A 20,560-nucleotide genomic window follows, 5' to 3' on the forward strand; every position below is an offset into this window, starting at 1 on the left:
CAGAACAGTCATTAAACACTGCATTGCCTCTGTCTGTTTGTTCCAAACTGTAGAAAAACCCTAGTCTTTTGGACACAATCATTTTATTTGACCTTTTCTGCAACTTATTCAGCTTCATTCTATCTTTCCAAAAGAACATTGATCTGTCCAAAGAAAACAGCATTCCAATCCATACTCTTGGTTTGTTTATATACTTAGCATAACTTCTCGGTTCTATTTTCTTTATGTTGTCCTGCATTCTGTATGCTTTTTCATCTTCCAGCACATATCAAGCCAACATCTTCAGAGAGTGGTCTGCTGGGACTGGTTTACCATGCCTCACTCAGGTATCTCCTAGAACAAAATCACAATTTACCAAGGCAGTAGGATGAGTCTAGACAAGATACTGGCTTGTAAAGAAGGAATTCAACCAGAAGGTGGCACTATTGCAAAGCCAATCTAAATGCATTGCTTTCAAGACGCATTTTCTAGGATTTAATCATATACACAAAATAAATATTGAATCAAATTTTATATCAACAAAAGAGTAAAGAAATGTGTACTTCTGCTTATGATAACTATAGTGGAATTATAATTATAAAACTGAACATGTGTTTTAAAAGTTTACTATCAGGACAGCATGCTTCTTTACAATATGTAGATTTGCAGTTAACTATCAATTGTGGCCAGTTTTAAATATCACAGCCATTTAAGCAAAAAGGCAAACACTTTTCTGGCTCTCATCATGTGCTAGGGATAGTTCTAAATATTTTAAACAAAGTCATTTAATTTTTGCAGCATCCCTATGGAATTGGTATTATTGTTGGATTGGCATCTCTATTTTTTCTAGATGAGGAAACTGAGGCACAGAGAGGTTAAGTCACTGGCCCCAAGTCACAGAGCTGACAGGTGAGAGAGCCAGGACTCAAACCCATCCAGGCTAGCTCCACTCTGTGCACTTTACTACTGCAGTGTGCAACCTCTGAAAGTTAGAAGGAACGGTAACGGTCATCATGTCTCATTCCCACTGGAAGCAGAAGCCCTTCCTTGGCTACCCTGACAGGACAGGACAGTGGAGGAATCCCACTCTTCAACATGAGCACACATCAGGGATCCATGGGCCAAATCACCCCCACCCACCGCCTCCACTCTGAGCAAGGCTCAATGTAACCTGCAAGACTGGTTCTCCCCTTTCCCTTCTAGCTCCATAGTAGACCACCTGCTGCCCATCATCACTCTTTTTCCTTCACTTATATTAGTGCTGCAAATGCAGCAATGCCTGTCTGAATCCCAGGTGTGATCTGAGTTTAATTCTCCATCACAGGGCCCTGTGTAAACCACTTTTAACTCTAGTATCAAAGTTAAAAGTCAAAACTATTAAGAATAACTGTAACCACAAAACCTTGTTCATAGGTACACAATATAAAAATACACTCTGATATCAATAACGTAAGGTAGGGGGAGTAAACATGTAGAGCTTTGACATGCAATTCAACTTAAGTTGTAATCTCAAAATGGGCTATTACAGCTCTGAGGCTCATATGCAAGCTTCATGGCAACCACAGTTGCATTCCTATACGCTCACAACAAGCTATCCAAAAAGGAAAGTAGGAAAACAATCCACATATTTTTCAGGTTCTATTTAATGCCAAGCTTTTTTTTTTTGGCATGTTTTTTGCACATTTTGTTGGTAATAGTGCTGTTTAAAATGGCCCCCAAATAGAAGTGCTGCCTAGCGTTCCTAAGCACAAGAAGACTATGATGTGCCCTTACGGAGAAAACACACAGAGAAACTTCATTCAGGCATGAGTTCAGTGCTGTTGGCCATGACTTCAATATTAATGAATCAACAGTATGGTACATCCAGGAAAAGGAAGTGGAAATTCATCAGTCTGTATACAAGGGCACTCCAGAAAGTGCTGGAGTTATATCTACAGTGTATTATAAGCCTGTGTGTATTAGTTCATTTTCACACTGCTATAAAGAACTACCTGAGACTGGGTAATTTATAAAGAAAAGAGGTTTAATTGATTCCCATTTCCATGTGGCTGGAGAGGCCTCAGGAAACTTACAATCATGGTGGAAGGCTAAGAGGAAGCAAGGTACCTCTTACATGGTGGCAGGAAGTGGGGCAGGAGGAAATGCCACACTTTTAAACCACCACATCTCTTGAGAACTCACTACTGTCATAAGAACTGCATGGAAGAAACTGCCCCTATGATTCAATTACCTCCCACCAGATCCCTCCCTCAACAATTTTTCCAAACAACTTTTATTTCCTCAGTCTTCTCTAACCCTGTGGAACAAGAAGCTGCCACTGACCAGTCCCAGGGTAAGGCCGATATCTTTTCTACTCCCTCAATATATATTTTTAAAAATGCCTGCTAAGTATTATGCAGGAAAAGGGTTGTATGAATTGTAATGAAGGGATTACAATTCAATATGAGATTTGGGTGGGGACACAGAGCCAAACCATATCACTATGGAAAACATGGATTGATGAGATAACCACCGATTTAAAAAGCATGTGGACAGCATTGTTTCGAGGCTGAAAGCCAAAGACATTTATGTTATGTTCCTTAGGACAAGGAAAATGTTAAAGCTTTCTCAGCTACTGGTTGGCTCACTCATTTCATTGAAAAGGCCAGATGATGTGAGATGTTGAACTTGCAGCTGAGGTAGGGTCTGCAGATCAAGAGGCTGAGGAAGAATTTTTAAAACCTCTGCCGGAGCAGGTGAGGTAGCAGGGCTGGAAAGGCCACTCTGATTGGGCTACGAGCTTGAAGTGCCCCCTTGGGACTCAGTTGGCCTACAAAGATGCTTTCCAGGTATCCTGCCTCCAATGTGTGCTCAGACAGTGTCAGTGCCCAGCAGAGCTGACCAAGACAACCACAACAGTGCAGCTCGCCATCTTCACCAACATGCCAGGCGGCTTGCTCTTCTTACTTGTCATTCTCCATCACTACATGGCCACCAGTAATCCCAAGAGGCAGGAGTGTGAGTGGGGCTTCTCTGCCCAGGGTTCCAGGACACAGTCTGAGGTGAGATGGAGGGTGTGAGGGGCTTTTGCACTTCACCCCTCTCCCCATCACAACATACAAAGCAATGCCACCTGGATTTTTCCAAACAACTTTAATTTCCTCATAGTCTTCCCTAACCCTGTGGAACAAGAAGTTGCCATTGACTCAGTCCCAGGGTAAGGCTGATATCTCTTCTACTCCCTCAATACATATTTTTAAAAATGCCTGCTAAGTATTATGCAGGAAAAGGGTTGTATGGAAGAGCAGGTTTTGAACATCAGTGAGGCTGGCTTGTTTTACAAGGAAGTTGGCAAATAAATCTACCTAACAGGGTGGCATCTCAGTTGACAAAAATGTTTCAGCCAGAAGCTCACAGGAACATAATCCTGTATTTCCTAGCGTAGGAGCAGTGGTTCAGAATTTGCTAACTCAATGTTTGCTACAACCTTGTAGAATATAACTACCGTGACTAACAAGGATCACCCATACCTCCCTGTCATGCTGAAATCGGGCATGTCCATGCTTTCATCAATGAAATGGGAGCAGAGGGGACATGTTTGATGTCCAGACAGAGTGTTCAGAGCACTATACCCTTCACTATGCCCTGTTTTCCATTAACCACACGGTCGTCTAGCAATGTTCTAGTCTACAGCTTCTCCATGAGCCAGAGCCTGGACAGAAGATGTCAGGGAATAAATCAATGATGATCATGCCAGAGAGAGAGAACATGTGGTTTGGAGTCATTGAGATTTGGGGGACCATTTTGATTACAACATAACCCAGGCTATCCTGATAGAGAAGGTTCCTGTATAATGCAGACAAAACATCATGTTGGCTTGGATGAAAATGTTAGCAGTGGAGGTGATGAAAAGTAATCAGATTCTGAGCGTTTTCTGAAGATCAAGCCAACAGGTTTTGAAAATGGATTGGATGGATGGCAGAAGAGTGAGGAGACAAGATTTTTGGCCTGAGCAACTAGAAGCTTTACAGTTTCGTGTAATTGAGAAGAGGAATACTAGAAGAAGAACAGATCTGGGGAAGACAAATAGTTAAGTTTGGAGCATGTAAAGTGTGATATTCTTGTTAGACATCCAAGTGGAAATATCAAACAGGAGTTAGAATGTAGGAGAGAGGTCAAGCTGGAGACTTGCATTTTAGAATCTTCAGGTTGCTGATGGTACTCAGAGCCATGCAATTAGATTCCATCATCAAAGGCGTAAGTGTAGGCAGAAAAGAGAAGAGGTTCAAGGACTGAGTCCTAGATCATGCTGACATTCAGAGGTCAGGAAAAAAAAAAAGAGGAACTAGCAAAGGAAGCTGGAGCCACGAAACATGAGACATGAGGAGAGAGCAGTGTTCTCAAAACCAAAGACAGTCTCTCGAGGAAGAAGCAGCACTCAACTGTGTCAAATGCTATGGACAATGGTCAAATAAAAACATGAGGCTCAGCTTTCAGAGTTAGCAGTGTGGAGGTCCTTGAACAGACAGTTTCAAAGGTGAATCTCATCCTAGTAGATTCTTAAGAAAATAAGAGGGGTTAAATTAGAGAAAACACAAGTCAAAAATGCTCAAAGCTTAACCTTGTGCCATCTGGGAAGGGAGACAAGTTTACAGGGTCCAGCTCCAGTATCAAAAGCAGAGCAGAGAAGGTACATTTGAAGAGGAGAGGCAGGAAGCTGACAACTGGCACACTGCTCCATGGCATAAAAATATCTTAGAGAAACTTCCCAGTTTTAATTATCCGGACTGTAGTGCTATACCAGCACTAAGTACAGCAAATAAATACAGTTTAGGTCAGTGTTCTCCAAACTTCCTGATGACAAGAATCACCCAGGATCTTTGTTTAAAACACAAATTACGATGCATTTCTACTAGGGCTTCTGATTCCGTAGGTCTGAAGTGGAACCCAGGTAAACTGTATTTTTAACAAGAGTGCTGGGTGATTCAGATCTTTGGGCAGGTTTGGAGACACCAGTTGAGGAAATATTTTTCTTAGTATTCAAGCAATAGATATCTGCATCTGATTTTAAAGTGTGTATGGGGTCTGCGTGTGCATATGTAAATGTGAGTGTATTTTATATATTGTATACTGTATACACACGCATATATTATGCAATTTTGTTAAACATTTTGTTTTAAAAAATATGTGTACAAAATCTTCAAGAAATCAATTAATAAAAAAGATTTTAATTATTTAATTTTTTATAAAGCCTCTTCTCTTTCCTTCCTACCTTCTCCTATTCCTTTTATATTCCCCAAACCACCTCCAAAACACCCCAAAACAGCTTTATGAATTCATTGGGAATTGGCTCATTCTAAATGAATACTTATAGTCAGTTTTAGAAGACTTCAGAGAATTCTGTCTGGAACCCCAATATGTGACCACCCCAGTTTACATGAATATACACACAAAGTGATTTTTATAACCAATTCTCTATTTGTCATTATTTTATAAAAGAAGAAAGAATAGTGCCTCAAGATCAGACATGTCTGTTTTTTAAAAAATTAGATTCTAGAAACAGTATAAATGTATCTGTCCATAAAATATTTGACAAATTATAAAGTAAATGTTGATGATTTACCTCAAGAAAACAAGGTCCCTTTACTATATGGCTAAGCTGATTTTTAAAAACATTTCTTGCAAACTAAGAAGTCCTCTTTTTAAAAAAATTGTGTACTTTAGTAAGTCTTAACTTGAGGTGGTGTAAATCTGACCAGTTTTGGTTTTGTTTATTGAGTCTCTACTACATACAGTCACATTTTAATAATAGCAAATAGCAAATAGTTATTAGCACTGTGGAAGCTATTTTTTCTCATGTAACTTTTTTTTTTTTTTGAGAGAGAGAGAGTCTTGCTCTGTTGCCCAGGCTGGAGTGCAGTGGCATGATCTCTGCCCACTGCAACCTCCGCCTCTCGGACCCAAGCAATTCTCATGCCTCAGTTTCCCGAGTAGCTGGGATTACACGTGTGCACCACCACATCCATTTTTGTATTTTTAGTAGAGACGGGTTTCACCATATTGGCCAGGCTGGTCTTGAACTCCTGGCCTCAAGTGATCCGCCTGCCTCAGCCTCCCAAAGTGCTGGGATTACAGGTGTGAGCCACCAAGCCCGGCCTCATTTAACTCATATAACTTCCAAATTGATGACAGAGGCAGCAGAGGCCTTGCTAAAGGTCAGGTAGCTAATTAGTGGCAGACCTAGACCTAGAAGACAAAACCCTTTATCTGCTGCCCAGATGCTTTTGCTACCATATTGTTGGCTTCTCTTGTTCACTTCGGGATGTTCGGGATCATCATTGAGATTCGCCTTTAACTGGAATCTTAAACCTGGCAAGTTTTTCTGACATTCCAAATGTGGGCAGATGGACAGGTTTTATGAAGTCCCACGCAGGTGCCACAATTGAAAACAGCCCCAGTTAGGCAGGTCCAGGCATGAGCCTATCCAGTGAAGCACCACAGGGCAGGAACTACACCTTGGACAATGGCTTGTCTGATTTAATACATGTCTGCCATCCTCATGGTGATTTATTGTCATGGAATTCAGTGAGAGAATGTTTTTGCTGATTAATATACATCAGGAATTGAGGTGAAACAAAATAAGTACTATATGCCCTGTTCTAGCAGAAGCTGCTTTAAGTAAGGGAAAATTCCATATGATGTCAAATAAAAGTGTCAAATGTAGGGATACAAAGGAATCACCTGTCAACCCAAAAGCAGAAGCTGATTGGATCAGAAGCTCACTGTAAGCCCCCATCACACACTACATACCCATTTGCTTCTTCTCTGCCTCGGGTCAGGACTCTACTCCCGGTCTATCGTCTGTGGCCAGAAGGTAAGTGGGTTACATTCTTCCGGCCCACTTAGCAGGGACTGTGGGTTGAATGCCTCTAAGGACGGGAGTGGAACTTATACAAGCCATATGCAGACATTTGACTTTGTCAGAACTAAAGTAAATGATGACCTTTATTACCCAAAAGGCTTATGTTTTGGAAACAACTGTACTTGCAAGAAAGTACCCATTTCCAGCTTCTCAAGAGATTTAAAAACAAACACACGGAGTTAAATAAACTGATATATCCAAACAAATTAATAGTACGCCTGATTAACAAGAAAGAATAAAATTCTACGTACGAATATTCATCAGGAAATATTGTGAAGCAAAAAACAAAGAAAAAAATAAAGTGCAGGACAGTGAGTATAGTATACTACAATTTGTGTAAAAAAGGAAAGAGGAAATATATATGCATCATATTCTTTGTATGCATATGACATTTCTGGAAGGATATACAATTTAAGTCTAGAGAATTTTACACTCTTCAAGCTGCAATGTTTCTTGGGCATTCCTTTCTCTCTATGATACTACAACACATAATGTTATCCTGTTTTTGTATTATTCTTTTTTTCTCACTCCTAAGAACACCAAGTAATAGAGTTAGAGAGACCATGCAATCAGTAATTACCAAATAGTGTAAACATTTGATATTAAAATAAATTGGGCAAATGCACAAAGATTTGAGAACCTATTCTGAGTTAGAAGCGGTGTGAGACATCACTGGGTATGGTAGAACACAATTCTTTGGCCAGGGAGGACATAGTGTAGTTCAACCACCATTTCTGAAGCACTCAAGTGCTAGGTGCTATATAGTTGGGAAGATAGGACTCTCAGATGACCTGGGGTAGTTTCTTCTATCCAGGGGGTTATCCATGAGTAGAGGCCTCCTACTGTCTGTCTAGCAGTTCACACAAGGTTACTAACCATGGAGGAGGTCACTTCCTGTTGTAGATGATGCAGGACATGAGAGCGTCAAAACTGGGAGGATTCTTGGCTTCCCTCGGGAAACAATTCAAGGGCAAGCCAGTCGTGTTAGCAACCTTTTACTGAACAGCACTGCTCCTTGCAGTGCACCCAGAGTGAGCAGCATATGGGCTCTTGGCAACTGGGTTTATACTCACTTATACCCACTTACAATTGCATGCAAATTAAGGGGCGGGTTAATGCAAACTGAGGGTTGGGTTATTTAGAACTTTTTAGGGAACGGGAGGTAACTTCTAGGTAGTTGCCACGGAAAAAGGTGTAGCTTTTGGGTTGCTGCCATGGCATTTGAGAACTGTCACGGCACTGGTGGGACTGTTTTATGTCAATGAGCAATGAGGGCAGCGAGGGATCACTGTTGTCACCATCTGCTGGTTCCTACGGTTTCTTCACCTCATTCATTGGCACCAGGAAATAAGTCCTGCCAGTCCCCCACCTCATAGATACTCCATTACCAATGCTTCACTAGGGTGAAAACAAAGTGGACATCAGTGAGGCTGTGGGGGCAATCAGGACCATCCAAAAGTCCAAGTTATTGTTCCTGCTATGGACTGCATATGTGTTCCTTTAAAATTCATGTGTTGAAACCTAATCCCCCAAAGTGATGGTATTTGAAGGTGGAGCCCTCAAGAATGGGATTAGCGCCCTTATAAAAGAGGCCCCAGATACCTCCCTCACCCCTTCCCCTGTGAGGACACAGTAAAAAGACAGCTGTCTATGAACCAGAAGATGGGCCTTCACCAGACTGAGTCTTCAACTTGCTCTTGGATGTCCCAGCCTCCAAAACTGTGAGAAATGAATTTCTATTATTTACAAGCCACTCAGTTTATGGTATTTTGTTATAGTAGCCTGAATGGATGAAGACTGTCCCCATGGGCACACGATAGAACTGTACTTTTCTGCCTCCTTGAACTCGGCCGCAGCCATTAAACTTGCTTTGGTTAATGAAACGTGAGCAGAAGTGATGGAAGGTCTGGAAGCTGATGCCTATTTCCCCACGTTCTTGTTTCTCCTGCCGTGGTGACCAGCTACATTCCAGACAGTGCAGCCTTTCAACCTGAATCCAAAGGTGTGACAGCTTGGATCTGAGCTCTCAGCCAACCGGGAATGGAGATGCTGCATGAGTAGACAAGGGCAATGTCTTTTAGCTCACCGGAATTTGGGCTTGTATTCTGCCACAGCATAGCCTGGACTATCCCTGATCAACACAGAGGTCCTAAGAAGTTATTTACTGAAAATTCCAGTGAATGTCTCACAGCTGGAGAAGGCAACAAAGAGGAGCATAGAATTGGGCCTCATGCCCAGGATTAAGCTTGCAGATGCAAGATGCTGCCCACGAAGGGAAGCTCCTGCCTAAGCCCCCGCTCTGTGTTTCCCCGTACATACCATCTGCCCCACACAAATAATCAAGGCCATCTGCCACATAATTCTCTTATGTCTTTAAACCTACAGTCTCTAGTGTCCTCTGGAGGTAAATGGATTCACTGTTCTGCCCAGTTTCTACTGGTTCTGCAGAGGGAAGCGTGAGCCTCTGGTCCCCAGGACAGCTGTTCAGAGTTGTTGGGGAGAAAGGGAGAAAAGGCAGCTCTGGTCCCACAGATGAGAGGAAAATGGTGAGAGATTTCACCATGTTTTGTGAGATACGTGAAATTAAACACACCTCACCACTCCAAGTATTAATTTCCTGTCAAAAGCACCTATTTTTCCTATATGAAAAAATCACATTTCTCCTATTTACATAACATTGGCTCTTTTTTGTGTAAAGTAATAACCCTAGCCGTATAATGCTAAAAGTACATCTCCCCATCTCTGGCCTGGGAAGGCATTTTTAAAAAATTTCTTGCATTAACTGACAATAAAAGACACCATTCTGAAATTGATTCAACTTCGATATAGCTTTTGGGGTGTCTGAGTCTTTTTTTTTTTTTTTTTGATATGGAGGCTCACTCAGTCACCCAGGCTGGAATGCACTGGCGCGATCTCGGCTCACTGCAAACTCCACCTTCCAGGTTCAAACAATTCTCCTGCCTCAGCCTCCCAAGTAGCTGGGATTACAGGCACCCGCCATCATGCCTGGCTAATTTTTGTAGTTCTGTAGAGATGGGGTTTCACCATGTTGGCCAGGCTGGTCTCGATCTCCTGACCTCGCGATCCACCCACCTTGGCCTCCCAAAGTGCTGGGATTACAGGTGTGAGCCACTGTGCCTGGCCCATTTTTGTTTTGCCTAAAGAATATCCTTTAGTATTTACTTTTTGCTGTCTTTCTGGTGACACATTGCCTCGGCCTTTGCGTCTCTGAAGATGTTTTGATCATGTTCTCATTCTTGAAGGATGTTTTCATTAGCTACAGAATTCTGGGTTGGCGATTATTTTCTTTCAGCATGGGTGAGCTGTCGTCTCATTGTCTCCTGGTTTTCTTCATTTCTGTTCGGAATCGGTTGTCAATCAATTGCTGCTTCTTTGAAAGTAATCTTTTTTCTCTAACTACTCTTGCCTTTTCATTTTTTTTTTTTTTTACTATGATGTCCCCAGATGTAGATTTTTTAAAAATTTATCTTGCTTCAGGGCCATCAGACTTTTTGAATATATAGGCTTTCAACACTCAGATATTGCTTCTAAAGCATTTTCTTTCTCATTTCCTAAAAGCTTGTTAGAACTTCCCACTATTACATCTATTACTCTTTTCATCTCTTCTGTGTTTTTCATCCTTTTATTTTTCCAGGTATTTTTTAGTATTTTCTTGCAATCTATAATTCTTTTTGGCTAAATGACAGTAACTATGAAACTCATTCTTAATTACGAAACCGAGTTTCTTAATTAAGAAACTGAGTTCCTAATTTTGTTTTGCTTTTGTATTTTTCAGTTCTAAAATTTCTTTTTGGCTCTTTCTAAATTGGCTTTGTCTTTTTTAAGTTTCTGATTTTCTGCCCAAATGCTCAACTATATCTTTATCTTCCTGAATGAAGTAAATATAGGTATTTTAAAGTATTTTGCTTCTGCCAGGCAGAACTAGCTGAGTGGGTTTCAGCCTTGGCTACCCATTAGAATAATCTGGGTAGATATAAAATATCTCAATGCCCAGGCAAAAATCCAGACCAATTAAATCAGAATATCTGGAATTCTGGGAATCTGTGGGCTCAAGTAGCGATATTTTTAAGGTTCTCCAGATGATTCCAATGAACATATACCATTGAGAATAATCACCTTGATCCAAGTTCAGGACTTAATATTATCTATAATGTGATATCCCTCTGGGGCCAGTCTAAGTTTACTTTCAATTTATTCCTACTTGTTGGGTGTGGACTTTGCAGCCTCAACCCAAAATACAGGTTTTCCATGCTGTTCCCACTCTTGGCAGGCTCTGGCCTCCACTCTTGTACCCATTGCCCTGGGAGGCTGTAAAAAAAAATTCTGTCTCTCAGCTACCTCTTTACGCACTGGCAAATGCCCTGAAAGGCAAAGCTGTCTCAAATGTTAGGCTTAAATCTCTGAATTTATGTCTTTTACGCGAACTCTTCACCACCCTGTTAGCTCTCTGATCCTTCAGGAAGGTATCTTTCAAGCAGATATTTTTCATACATTGTCCAGTTCTCACTTTCACCAGAAGGCCTGGTCCAAACTGCTTAGTTTACCATTTTATTACTGGAGGCTCAAGTACCTGGAACTTGATGTTGTGTAGTTTACTTTGGTTTGGAGGTATGTTAGCAAAGTGGATATTTGTCACGATTTCCTGGCATCATTGGAAAGCCTTCCTATGTTTATGGAATTTCCCACATTTTCAGTCCTGCTCTCCATGTAAGAAATCAGAACTACTTGATCAGGCTTCCATACAGCCAGGCACGGCCTTGTAACTTAAACTTTGCTGATCAGGTCGCCCTGGCTTTTGGACTCAGTTATCTTTGGTAGAAATGGTAACGACGGCTTTTGCCTTTGGGGGGCAGCAGTGGCGAACCTTCATGCATCCGAACCTGTTTCTTTGGTGTGAGCTATTTTAGTTTCGGGTCCTCGGGGTGGGGGCGGACGTGTTCTGAGGAGCAGGGATACATGTTAGTGCCTGCGCGAGGTCAGGTGGTCAACGGTCCACAAAAAGCTGGGAGAGGCATCAGGCCGCGATGCAAGTCTGTCGCCGAGTAAGTAGGAGAGGCAGAGAGGCTGGGTGGAAGCGCCCTGGACCACCACGCAGTCCAACTCGGCAAAGCCGGCCGGGGAGTCCTGGAGCCTGAGGCGGCAGTCCACGAAATTGCCCGCCTCCCGGAACAGATCTGCTCCAGCATCCCTCCGCTTCAATCACGGGCTGGGAGCCGCCCACGGGAGGTGGGGCCTCGCTGCAATTGCAGAGGAAGATTTCAAAGCCCAGCGGCTGGCTCATGTAGGATGCTTATGCAATCTCTAGAGTCTTGGAAAATTAAATTTTAAAATATTCTCTAAACGATAGGCTGCAGCAATAGTTGCAAGGAAGGCGATTCATAGAAAGCTATTGCCTTCCACAGCACCTGTGCCTTGGATTGCAGCCTCAAATGGGGCAGGTGACAGGAAAAACATCTGACTCAGCACTTCCTGCTTTGAACAATGCTGGGTGAGAGAAGTTGCTGTGCGTCCAGCCTATTATTAATACTTTACCCTCCATAAGATGACCAACGCCTAGGCCTACTGACCTTGTTTTTGCCTCTCCTCCTCCTCCTTATTTTTTTGTTTTATTATTATATATTATTACAGATTATCCATGTTTCTCTGTACTCTACTTGTTTCCAATATCCAATGAACTGTCACACAAACTGTCTTAGCATTAAAAATTCCCCCCAGTGATAATGTCATTAAATCAAAGGAGAAAAAATGTAAGCACTTATAATATGTACAACATTTGGCTTGAAGACAAACAGTAAATGACTGTATTGAGTTAAAGTGATTTCAGGGGTTATATAAAATAGTGGGTTTCAAACTGGTAAATGGATAGTTTCGATGAAATCAATTTCCAGATGCCTGAAGTCATCCACTTTTTTCTAAGCTTATCTGCCTGACAGCGTGCCTGTGGCGGAAAGACATGATTCTCTTTTGCACCTGTTTCAGTGCTGGGTCTCCCACCTTTTAGGGAAAAGGAACACATCCCGAATCTTACTATTATGCACCACCTGCAGGTGTAATAGCCTCTGGGGCATCAAATAACGGGACAATTTGAAATACTATCACTAAAACGTTATTTAATATCAAAGTTCAATAACCAATCCTATCCATCTTTTTTTTAAATCAAGAACAATTTTTGTTAAGACCACAATTAGCAAAAAAAGTTATGGCATTTTTGAAACATTCCACAATCTATTATGAGGAACAAGGGCTAGGGAACAAACACCAAAGCATAACAGCATATGCTCTGCTGTGTGTTATGTTAAACCACTTTTCATTTGTCTCATTAAATCCATCTTTTCTCCAATTTAAGCAAAGGTTATAGAGCAAAAGATGACATTTGTCATATGAGTGATTCTTAAAATGGGAGCTTCAACGTACGTCTGAATTTTGTTCACATCACTTTCTGGGCATATTATGTAATACTTATATACCCTGGTTTCACTTCTTAAGAATTGATGATTCAATTTTACAAGAGACACAGACATACAAATCTTATCCTTTTAACTAGTCCTGTCATTAATAGAAGCATGACTTATTTATACCAAGCATCTTTTTAAGAGCTCCATTTTCAATAAAAATTTTTTTGTCCTGTAATTTTTAATCAAAGCTTAAGACTTACTCATGTTGTTGTAATCAACTTTGTAATAACTGAAAGATAACCTAAAAGAATAAGTTTAACATTTTTCTTCCAGGAAAATTTTTAAAATTAATATATTTTTATTGCAGATGATGATACATTATCAATATGCCTTTCCATTATAAATGCAAATTACAATGAGAAAAAATTCCATATAGAATGGAAATAAAGTTTCCAGAAGAAACAGTGATGTAAAATGTCTGCTTTTAAGTGTTCAGATATTTTATAAATAGTTGATGGTAGCTATCAGAGTTACACTCAACTGGGTATATTTACATGAGAAACGTGAAAGTTTCATTAAATAATGACGATATTTATGCTATGCCAGAAATTACATCCTTTATAATTTTTAAAATTTATGACAGGCCGGGCGCAGTGACTCACGCTTGTAATGCCAGCACTTTGGGGGGCCGAGGCGGGTGGATCACCTGAGGTCGGGAGTTCGAGACCAGTCTGACATCAAAATGGAGAAACCCCGTATCTATTTAAAAAAATACAAACATTAGCTGGGTGTGGTGGCACATGCCTGTAATCCCAGCTACTTGGGAGGCTGAGGCAGGAGAATCACTTGAACCCTGGGAGGTGGAGGTTGCAGTGAGCCGAGATCACGCCATTGCACTCCAGCCTGGGCAAGAAGAGCAAAACTCCGTCTCAAAAAAAAAAAAAAAAAATTGTGACAAATTTAGACTTCATTTTACAGCTGTACAAAGGGATACATAACTTTTTTAAAAACATGTTTATGGGATATGTAAGCAACAAAAGAAAAATCTGGCCGGGTGCAGTGGCTGATGCCTGTAATCCGAGCACCTTGGGAGACCGAGGTGGGTGGATCACCTGAGGTCAGGAGTTCAAGACCAGCCTGGCCAACATGGCGAAACCCCGTCTCGACTAAAAATACAAAAATTAGCCAGGTGTGGTGGCATGCACCTGTAATCCCAGCTACTCGGGAGGCTGAGGCAGGAGAACTGCTTGAACCCGGGAGGCGGAGGTTACAGTTACCCGAGATTGTGACATTGCACTCCAGCCTGGGCCACAGAGTGAGACTCTGTGTCAAAAAAGAAAAAGAAAAGGAAAGGAAAAGAAGAATCTAAAGAACACTGTTACGGCAGTCTAATAAAAAGTCTGCCACCTAGGTTTCATAATAAACTGTTCATTCCCCATTTATTCATTGGGTGATACTCTGGCAAAGTCATGCACATGGTGTGGTAGAACATACTGGGGAGAGATTGTGAGAAGACAAATCCAGTGTTTTCATCAACCTGTTTTGTAATCCATGACAGTCAGTTAACTTTGTTTCTTCATCTATAAAATGAAGTGATTGGACTATGGTTCATTTGAAACTGGGAGCCATTCTATTCTATCACTATAAGCTCTATACTGAATGTCTTCTGCGAGTTTGTTATTCTGTTTTCGTCTGTGTTAATTTGAAATTCTTTTCTAGAGGTAATGTAAACAGTTGGGAATAAGAAGAAAAACATTAAAGTTTTCTTTTTCCTCTGCACTAAAGAGAACATGCTTGTGTAAGACTTATGGACTGAATAAATGATCAAGGAATCAGCTGAAACCATTGCACAGCCATAAGAATAATTTTTGAGACTTAATGGAGGATCTCTGAAATTCTGTGGGTTGGAAACCGCATGCATAAGGCTTTCCTTTATACCAGGTATTCTTAACTTGGTGTCCATAGACAGAATCCAAGGGATTCAAAAACTTCCGTAGAAAAAAGATACAAACCTCTTAATTTTTTTCACATCAAGTATGAATGTAGGCAAAAACCAGGGTAGTTATGCTGTTATGTCACCAATAAAAATCAGTTCATCATAGTGCAGTTTTCACCGCTATCTCCAAATAATTATATTCTTCACTATTTTGAAGTTATGGTAGTTTATTAGCCTTGGCCCTAGCTCCTGTTATTTAATGCAAAAGAAGCACACCTGTAACTATATACACACACGTAAAGCTCCTGCTATATAACAAAATTGCCTTTAGTATTTTTGATAACTGCATTTAAACATAATTTATTTCCTGGGCAATCCTATCTATTTCATTGTATGCATTTTAAAACACTGCTTGAGAAATAGGCCTCACCAGATTGCCAAAGGGGTCTTCGGCACAATAAAAGGCTAAGATTACCCTGGCATGAGCATAGACGTAAAGATCATTAGAGGACCACTATGCAGCTTGCAGCAACTGACGGCAGGCACTGTGAATTTGGAAAACTGAAAATTATGGCTCTGTAATTGAGTGGACAGCCGTAAGGAGCAATCAGAAACTTCAGTGTAAGAGGAAAAAAAAAAGATGTTTTTCAGAAATCCCGGAAGCTAAGGATCAGCAGCGGATAGGAGGGGCCCATTTCAGTCTCATGCTTTGTTACTGGCTACAAAGGCGACGGAATGACCAACAACCCACTTCCTGTTGACTGAAACTATTGCCTGTCTCCACCCTATTGCTCCCCGTCACCACCTCACCCCCATCAAAGGGGCATAACAACACAGGGGAACCCAAAGTCTACACCCCTTAAACTACGACCTTCCAAAATCATGTCCGGAGCTTTCGCCGACACCGCAGACTCCTTAGCGGCTAAGGGTGAGTGCGCCGGCTCCCTTGCCTCGGGTCAGCAGCACCCCGGGGCTGGGGCCCCTGCAGCAGCCGCACCAAAAAGTTTCATCCACAACCTTAAGTTTGGAAACTATTGTTTGCCCAGCGAAGGGTTCCCATTATTCCTGGCTGGCGGTCCATCTCCTTGCCTGTCTCTCGGGGAGTGATTCGGTCCGGGACACTAGGACTCTGCTTGGAGGCCTGCTGTTGCCTAAAAACCCCAAGCGCGGGCCTCTTCAAGGCCCCAGGTTCGAGATCCGAACCCTCCAGTAACGTCCTCAGACTCCTCCCCCTTCACTGCAGCCCGGGCAATACTCGGGCCTAGCTCCTGAGAGCGGCGCCGTTGGCTTACGTAGCAGCACGTGATTGGCCACCGCTCCCTGGCAGGCCGGGATTGGTGGGAGACGGGCCGACCCCGCCCCTCGCCCCCGCCTCCGGCCCGAGGCCGCACGGGTGTCCTCGCGCTGCTAGTCCGCGCGCAGCCTGGCAGTTTGCCGCTTCCTCGTCCTCCATCCTGCGTCCATGGCCACCGCTGCGACTGAGGAGCCCTTCCCTTTTCACGGTCTTCTGCCGAAGAAGGAGACCGGAGCCGCCTCCTTCCTCTGCCGCTACCCGGAGTATGATGGGCGGGGGGTGCTCATCGCAGTCCTGGACACGGGGGTCGACCCGGGGGCTCCGGGCATGCAGGTGAGGCGGCCCCCGAGGGCCCGGGCGCGGGGGCGCGGGCGGCCGGGGACGCAGGTGGGGACACAGTCTCGGAGCCCGGCAGGCCAAAGCCCCGCTCTGCGGCCGAGTCCGGGCCGGGGTGGGCAGCACCGGGGTGGGCAGAGGTCAGAGCCGGGCGCGGGAGGGACGGGCGCCCGCCCAGGGGACTCAACGGCGCACAGTGCCAGGGTCGCTGGGCGGGCGAGGGCCCGGACCCCAGTTTGGGCCGTGGTCCCAGCTCAACAAAAGCAGCGTGCCCGGCGCGGCAGCCTGGGGAAGCCTGGGTCCCCCTTTGGCCCCAGGGACTCCCCTTCCTTCTCGCTTCGGCGCTGCCAGGCCGGACCCCCCAGGCTCCTTCCCTCCACGCCGCCTTCCTCTGCATACCCCTGGTGCCTCGGACACCTGTCCCTGCCTGACGTTTTTAAAGAGAATTTTACAGCTTTTATCATTGGGGTGGGGTGGAGACACCAGATAGGCAACTGACATGTGAGAACTTAATGTTTAGGGATCGGGAGATTTGGTTTGGGGAAGAATAGTTTGTCTTTAAGCACGAAAGCTGGGTTTCCAGAAGATAACCCAGTCCGCTTCCGGAATTGTTTCCTGTGGTAGTTTTGTGTATTCTATTTTTAAACGGTCTTCTGCAGCGTATTTGCTTAGGGTCATTGAATCTTGTGGCTTAGTCTTCGTTTACATAAGGAGAATTCAGTTAGGTTTGGTTTTGGCGAGCTTCTCAGACCTTATGAAATTATGCGACTTTTTTTTTTTAAACCTGAAAACATACGACGGTTTTTAAAAATTACTTAGTTTTTTGCCTTAGGCAACTTTAGAATCTGTAGATTCAAGGTATCATACCAGAAGGTAGTTTTTTTGAAAGTATGTTGTCTCTCGTTAAAAGCATTCTGTTTAAAGTCTTTGAAGTTTAACTTTTGTACTTTTAACCCTTTACTGAAATCCAGTAATAAAATTTCACCGTTGTTCAAGATCCAGCTCCCAGCATCCCTGACTAATCCTACTGTATGCTGATCTCTCGTTGATCAGCCCCTGGCTGTCTTATCCTCCTTTCTACACTAAACACTCATTCTCCTCCCCACAATGTCCCTTCCCTTCTGGATCCTTTATCGTGCTTTCTGATTATTGAGGTAGCATTTTGGAAGTAACGAGGGGGAGTCTGGCGGAATCTGCTTAGAAACCCCTGGGAATCTTGATTCCTGGTGTGTGTTCTTCAGCACCACTCTGGAGTACAGCACACCTTTTGTGAATCAGAAGAGGATCAGGTACTGAATTCCCTCCCGGTAACTGGAGTTATATAGTTGTCGTTGTATTAATAACTTAAAGACTTAGAACAATGACAGCTATCAACTCATTGAGGCTTTATTACGAAGTAATAATGCTTTTCATTCAGCTGTGGAGTGTGTTTACTTTTTATAGGATGAGTGGGAGGAAAACAGCTGGGATAAGTGGTTCACTGGTTCTTTTGTCAGGGTAATAAGAGGGTCAGAAAAGTTTGGAGAAGTGCTGCTTGGTAGAATTTGTTGGTAGAATTTCCAGATCTGTTTCTCACATTATTCTGTTACTCTCTCTAAAGTAACGATAATTTTCACCCCACAGCGTTGTTGTGAAAATTGATTATAAGAGGACTGACTAATTACATGTGACTTTTTTAAATGCTCAAGAAAAATATTAAACTATTTTGGCAATGATATTTATTCTTTTATATATATATAATTTCAACTTTTATTTTAGATTCAGAAGGTAGAAGTACAGGTTTGTTACATGGGGTTATTGCCTGATGTTAAGGTTTGGGGTGTGATTGATCCTGTCACCCAGGTAGTGAGCGTGGTACCCAGTAGGTAGTGTTTCAGTCTTATTTCCACCCCTTCCCTTTGGGATCCCCAGTATCTGTTGTTCCCGTCTTTGTGTCCATGTGTACCCAATGTTTAGCTCCCACCATAAGTGAATAGAAGTTTATGCTGGATCTTTCATCACCAACTATTTGGAGGGTAAATATATGTTAGATATTTGCATGTAATAAATATTCAGATGATAAAATATTGAAATAAAATGAAAGCATAACTCTTCTCTTTTAACAACCTTGACTCAAATATTGGCCTAAACATAGCCAGTTAAAAGAAATTGGGTACGGTGGCTTGCAAACATGAGGATTTTTTTTTCCTGTACCTTTAACAGATTTATTTTGTAGATATATGTGTACATCATTAAGATTAGAGGATGGATAGAAAGAAAAAGGAAGGAAAGAATGAAATAAGAGGAAGATGAGGCTGAACTGGCAGTTTGGAAAGCCGGGTAGGGTCTGAATAAAGGACTAGAGGCACAAGTGAAAACTTGGAAGAACACAGTGGGTTGTCTCAGTCTTTGGTGACTTCCTTGGGCCCAATTCTTTTGTGACAGGTCTGTGGGCATGATCAAGTGGAGGATGGGTGGCATGAGAAGAGTAGTAGTTATGTAAGTGATTTCATATTTCCTCAGCAGATATTCAAGCACCTACCAGGTGCCTAAGTTTGTGTTAAATGATATAGTCTTGCAAACTGTCACTCTTGCAGAGATTGACAAGGATTATTGGGGGGATGGGGCAGGAATTGGGGCAGCATTGGCCAGTAAGAGCTGGACTGGTCAGGTTTCACAGACAAGATGGAACTTGGACTAGACCAGAATATATGTATGCAATAGCCAGGAGGTCTCCCTTCCACCAGTCTTGTTTCTCTTTGATCCATCCTTCACATTTCTAGAGTTAGATTCCTTAAAAAAAAAAAAAAGTTGTATTATACCCTCATTTAAAACAAGCCATTTTGGAATCTCAACTGCTTTTGTGTAAAAATAAAAAAAAAATTGAATGGTATAGATGAGGCCATTTGCCATCCAACTCTGGCCTCCTTATGTAGCCTCAGTTCTCATCATTTCTTATGTCCATAGCCCCTTCATCCCCACCTTTCATCCTTTGCCTCCCCTTGAACATTTCATTCTTTCACTCACCTAGATGTTTCAGGTCTTTTTGCCAATACATGCCTTTGCATGTGGCGTTTCATCTTCCGTCAGGCTTCTACCATCCGTCATCTGTAAACTCCTGCTTCATCCTTTAAGATCCAGTCGGGTCTTGACACCATTATGTTTTGGAAAATCAACTGATTTAATTCTGCCCGCCCCCTCCCCCCACCACCTCGTATTTATGTGTGTTTGCCATTGTGTTAGGGCCTGCAGCTTCAGAGGTGAGTAAGGCCCAATCCCTCCTAAGAGTTATTTAGGCTTTTTGTCTCTTTGCTGTTATAGCAATTTGCTCAGATCCCCTTAATAGCACCTGAAATATGTATTTTAGTGTTTCTGATTAGATAACTTTTTCCTGGTTAACTTAAAAGTCTTTGAAAGCATGTATCAAAATTGTATGACATGTGCTTGTAATGTTAAATGTTTTTGTTGAATGGAAAAAATATATATGGGCATAATGAAGGAATATAATTTCCTCATGGAGGGAAAAAAAAGGTTTGAGGAGGTTACGAGTAGTTTCATAAAACTCTATTTTTACATTCACTAACATTTTATTACCTCTCTTTCAGTTAGCTTTCCCTCATTCCCCCCAAGTTGGGTTTTGTGTTCTTACATGTTTTTGTATGCTTTCATAGATAGTGTCCTAACCTCTTTTTTTTTTTTTTCCTCAAAGACAGGGTCTC

General features: G+C 42.3%; 1 protein-coding gene and 1 long non-coding RNA gene across 15 annotated transcripts in view; one reads left to right on the forward strand and one right to left on the reverse strand.

Moving 5' to 3' along the window:
• Nucleotides 1-66: 66 nt before the first annotated feature.
• On the reverse strand, nt 67-16,193 carry LOC129136864 (uncharacterized). The gene is made up of 3 exons (XR_008538884.2): nt 16,104-16,193; nt 13,959-14,055; nt 67-333 (listed from the first exon to the last, which is right to left on the reverse strand). It is a non-coding gene; the product is annotated as an uncharacterized LOC129136864 (long non-coding RNA).
• TPP2 (tripeptidyl peptidase 2) overlaps nt 15,984-20,560 on the forward strand; it is an 82,157-nt gene continuing 77,580 nt past the window's right edge. For 13 of the 14 annotated variants that reach the window (XR_010150551.1, XR_010150552.1, XR_010150554.1 and 10 more), the window contains exon 1: nt 15,992-16,859. Coding sequence is in view for 9 of the 14 variants with exons in the window: in XM_016925506.4 (XP_016780995.4) it covers nt 16,695-16,859 (165 nt within the window). In the remaining 5 variants the exon portion in view is untranslated. Of the gene's footprint in view, nt 16,860-20,560 lie in introns of all 14 variants that reach the window. The other variant, XR_010150553.1, reaches the window with a different exon arrangement.

The sequence above is a fragment of the Pan troglodytes genome, chromosome 14, assembly GCF_028858775.2.
Source record: "Pan troglodytes isolate AG18354 chromosome 14, NHGRI_mPanTro3-v2.0_pri, whole genome shotgun sequence".
In the NCBI taxonomy this organism is placed as follows: Eukaryota; Metazoa; Chordata; class Mammalia; order Primates; family Hominidae; genus Pan; species Pan troglodytes.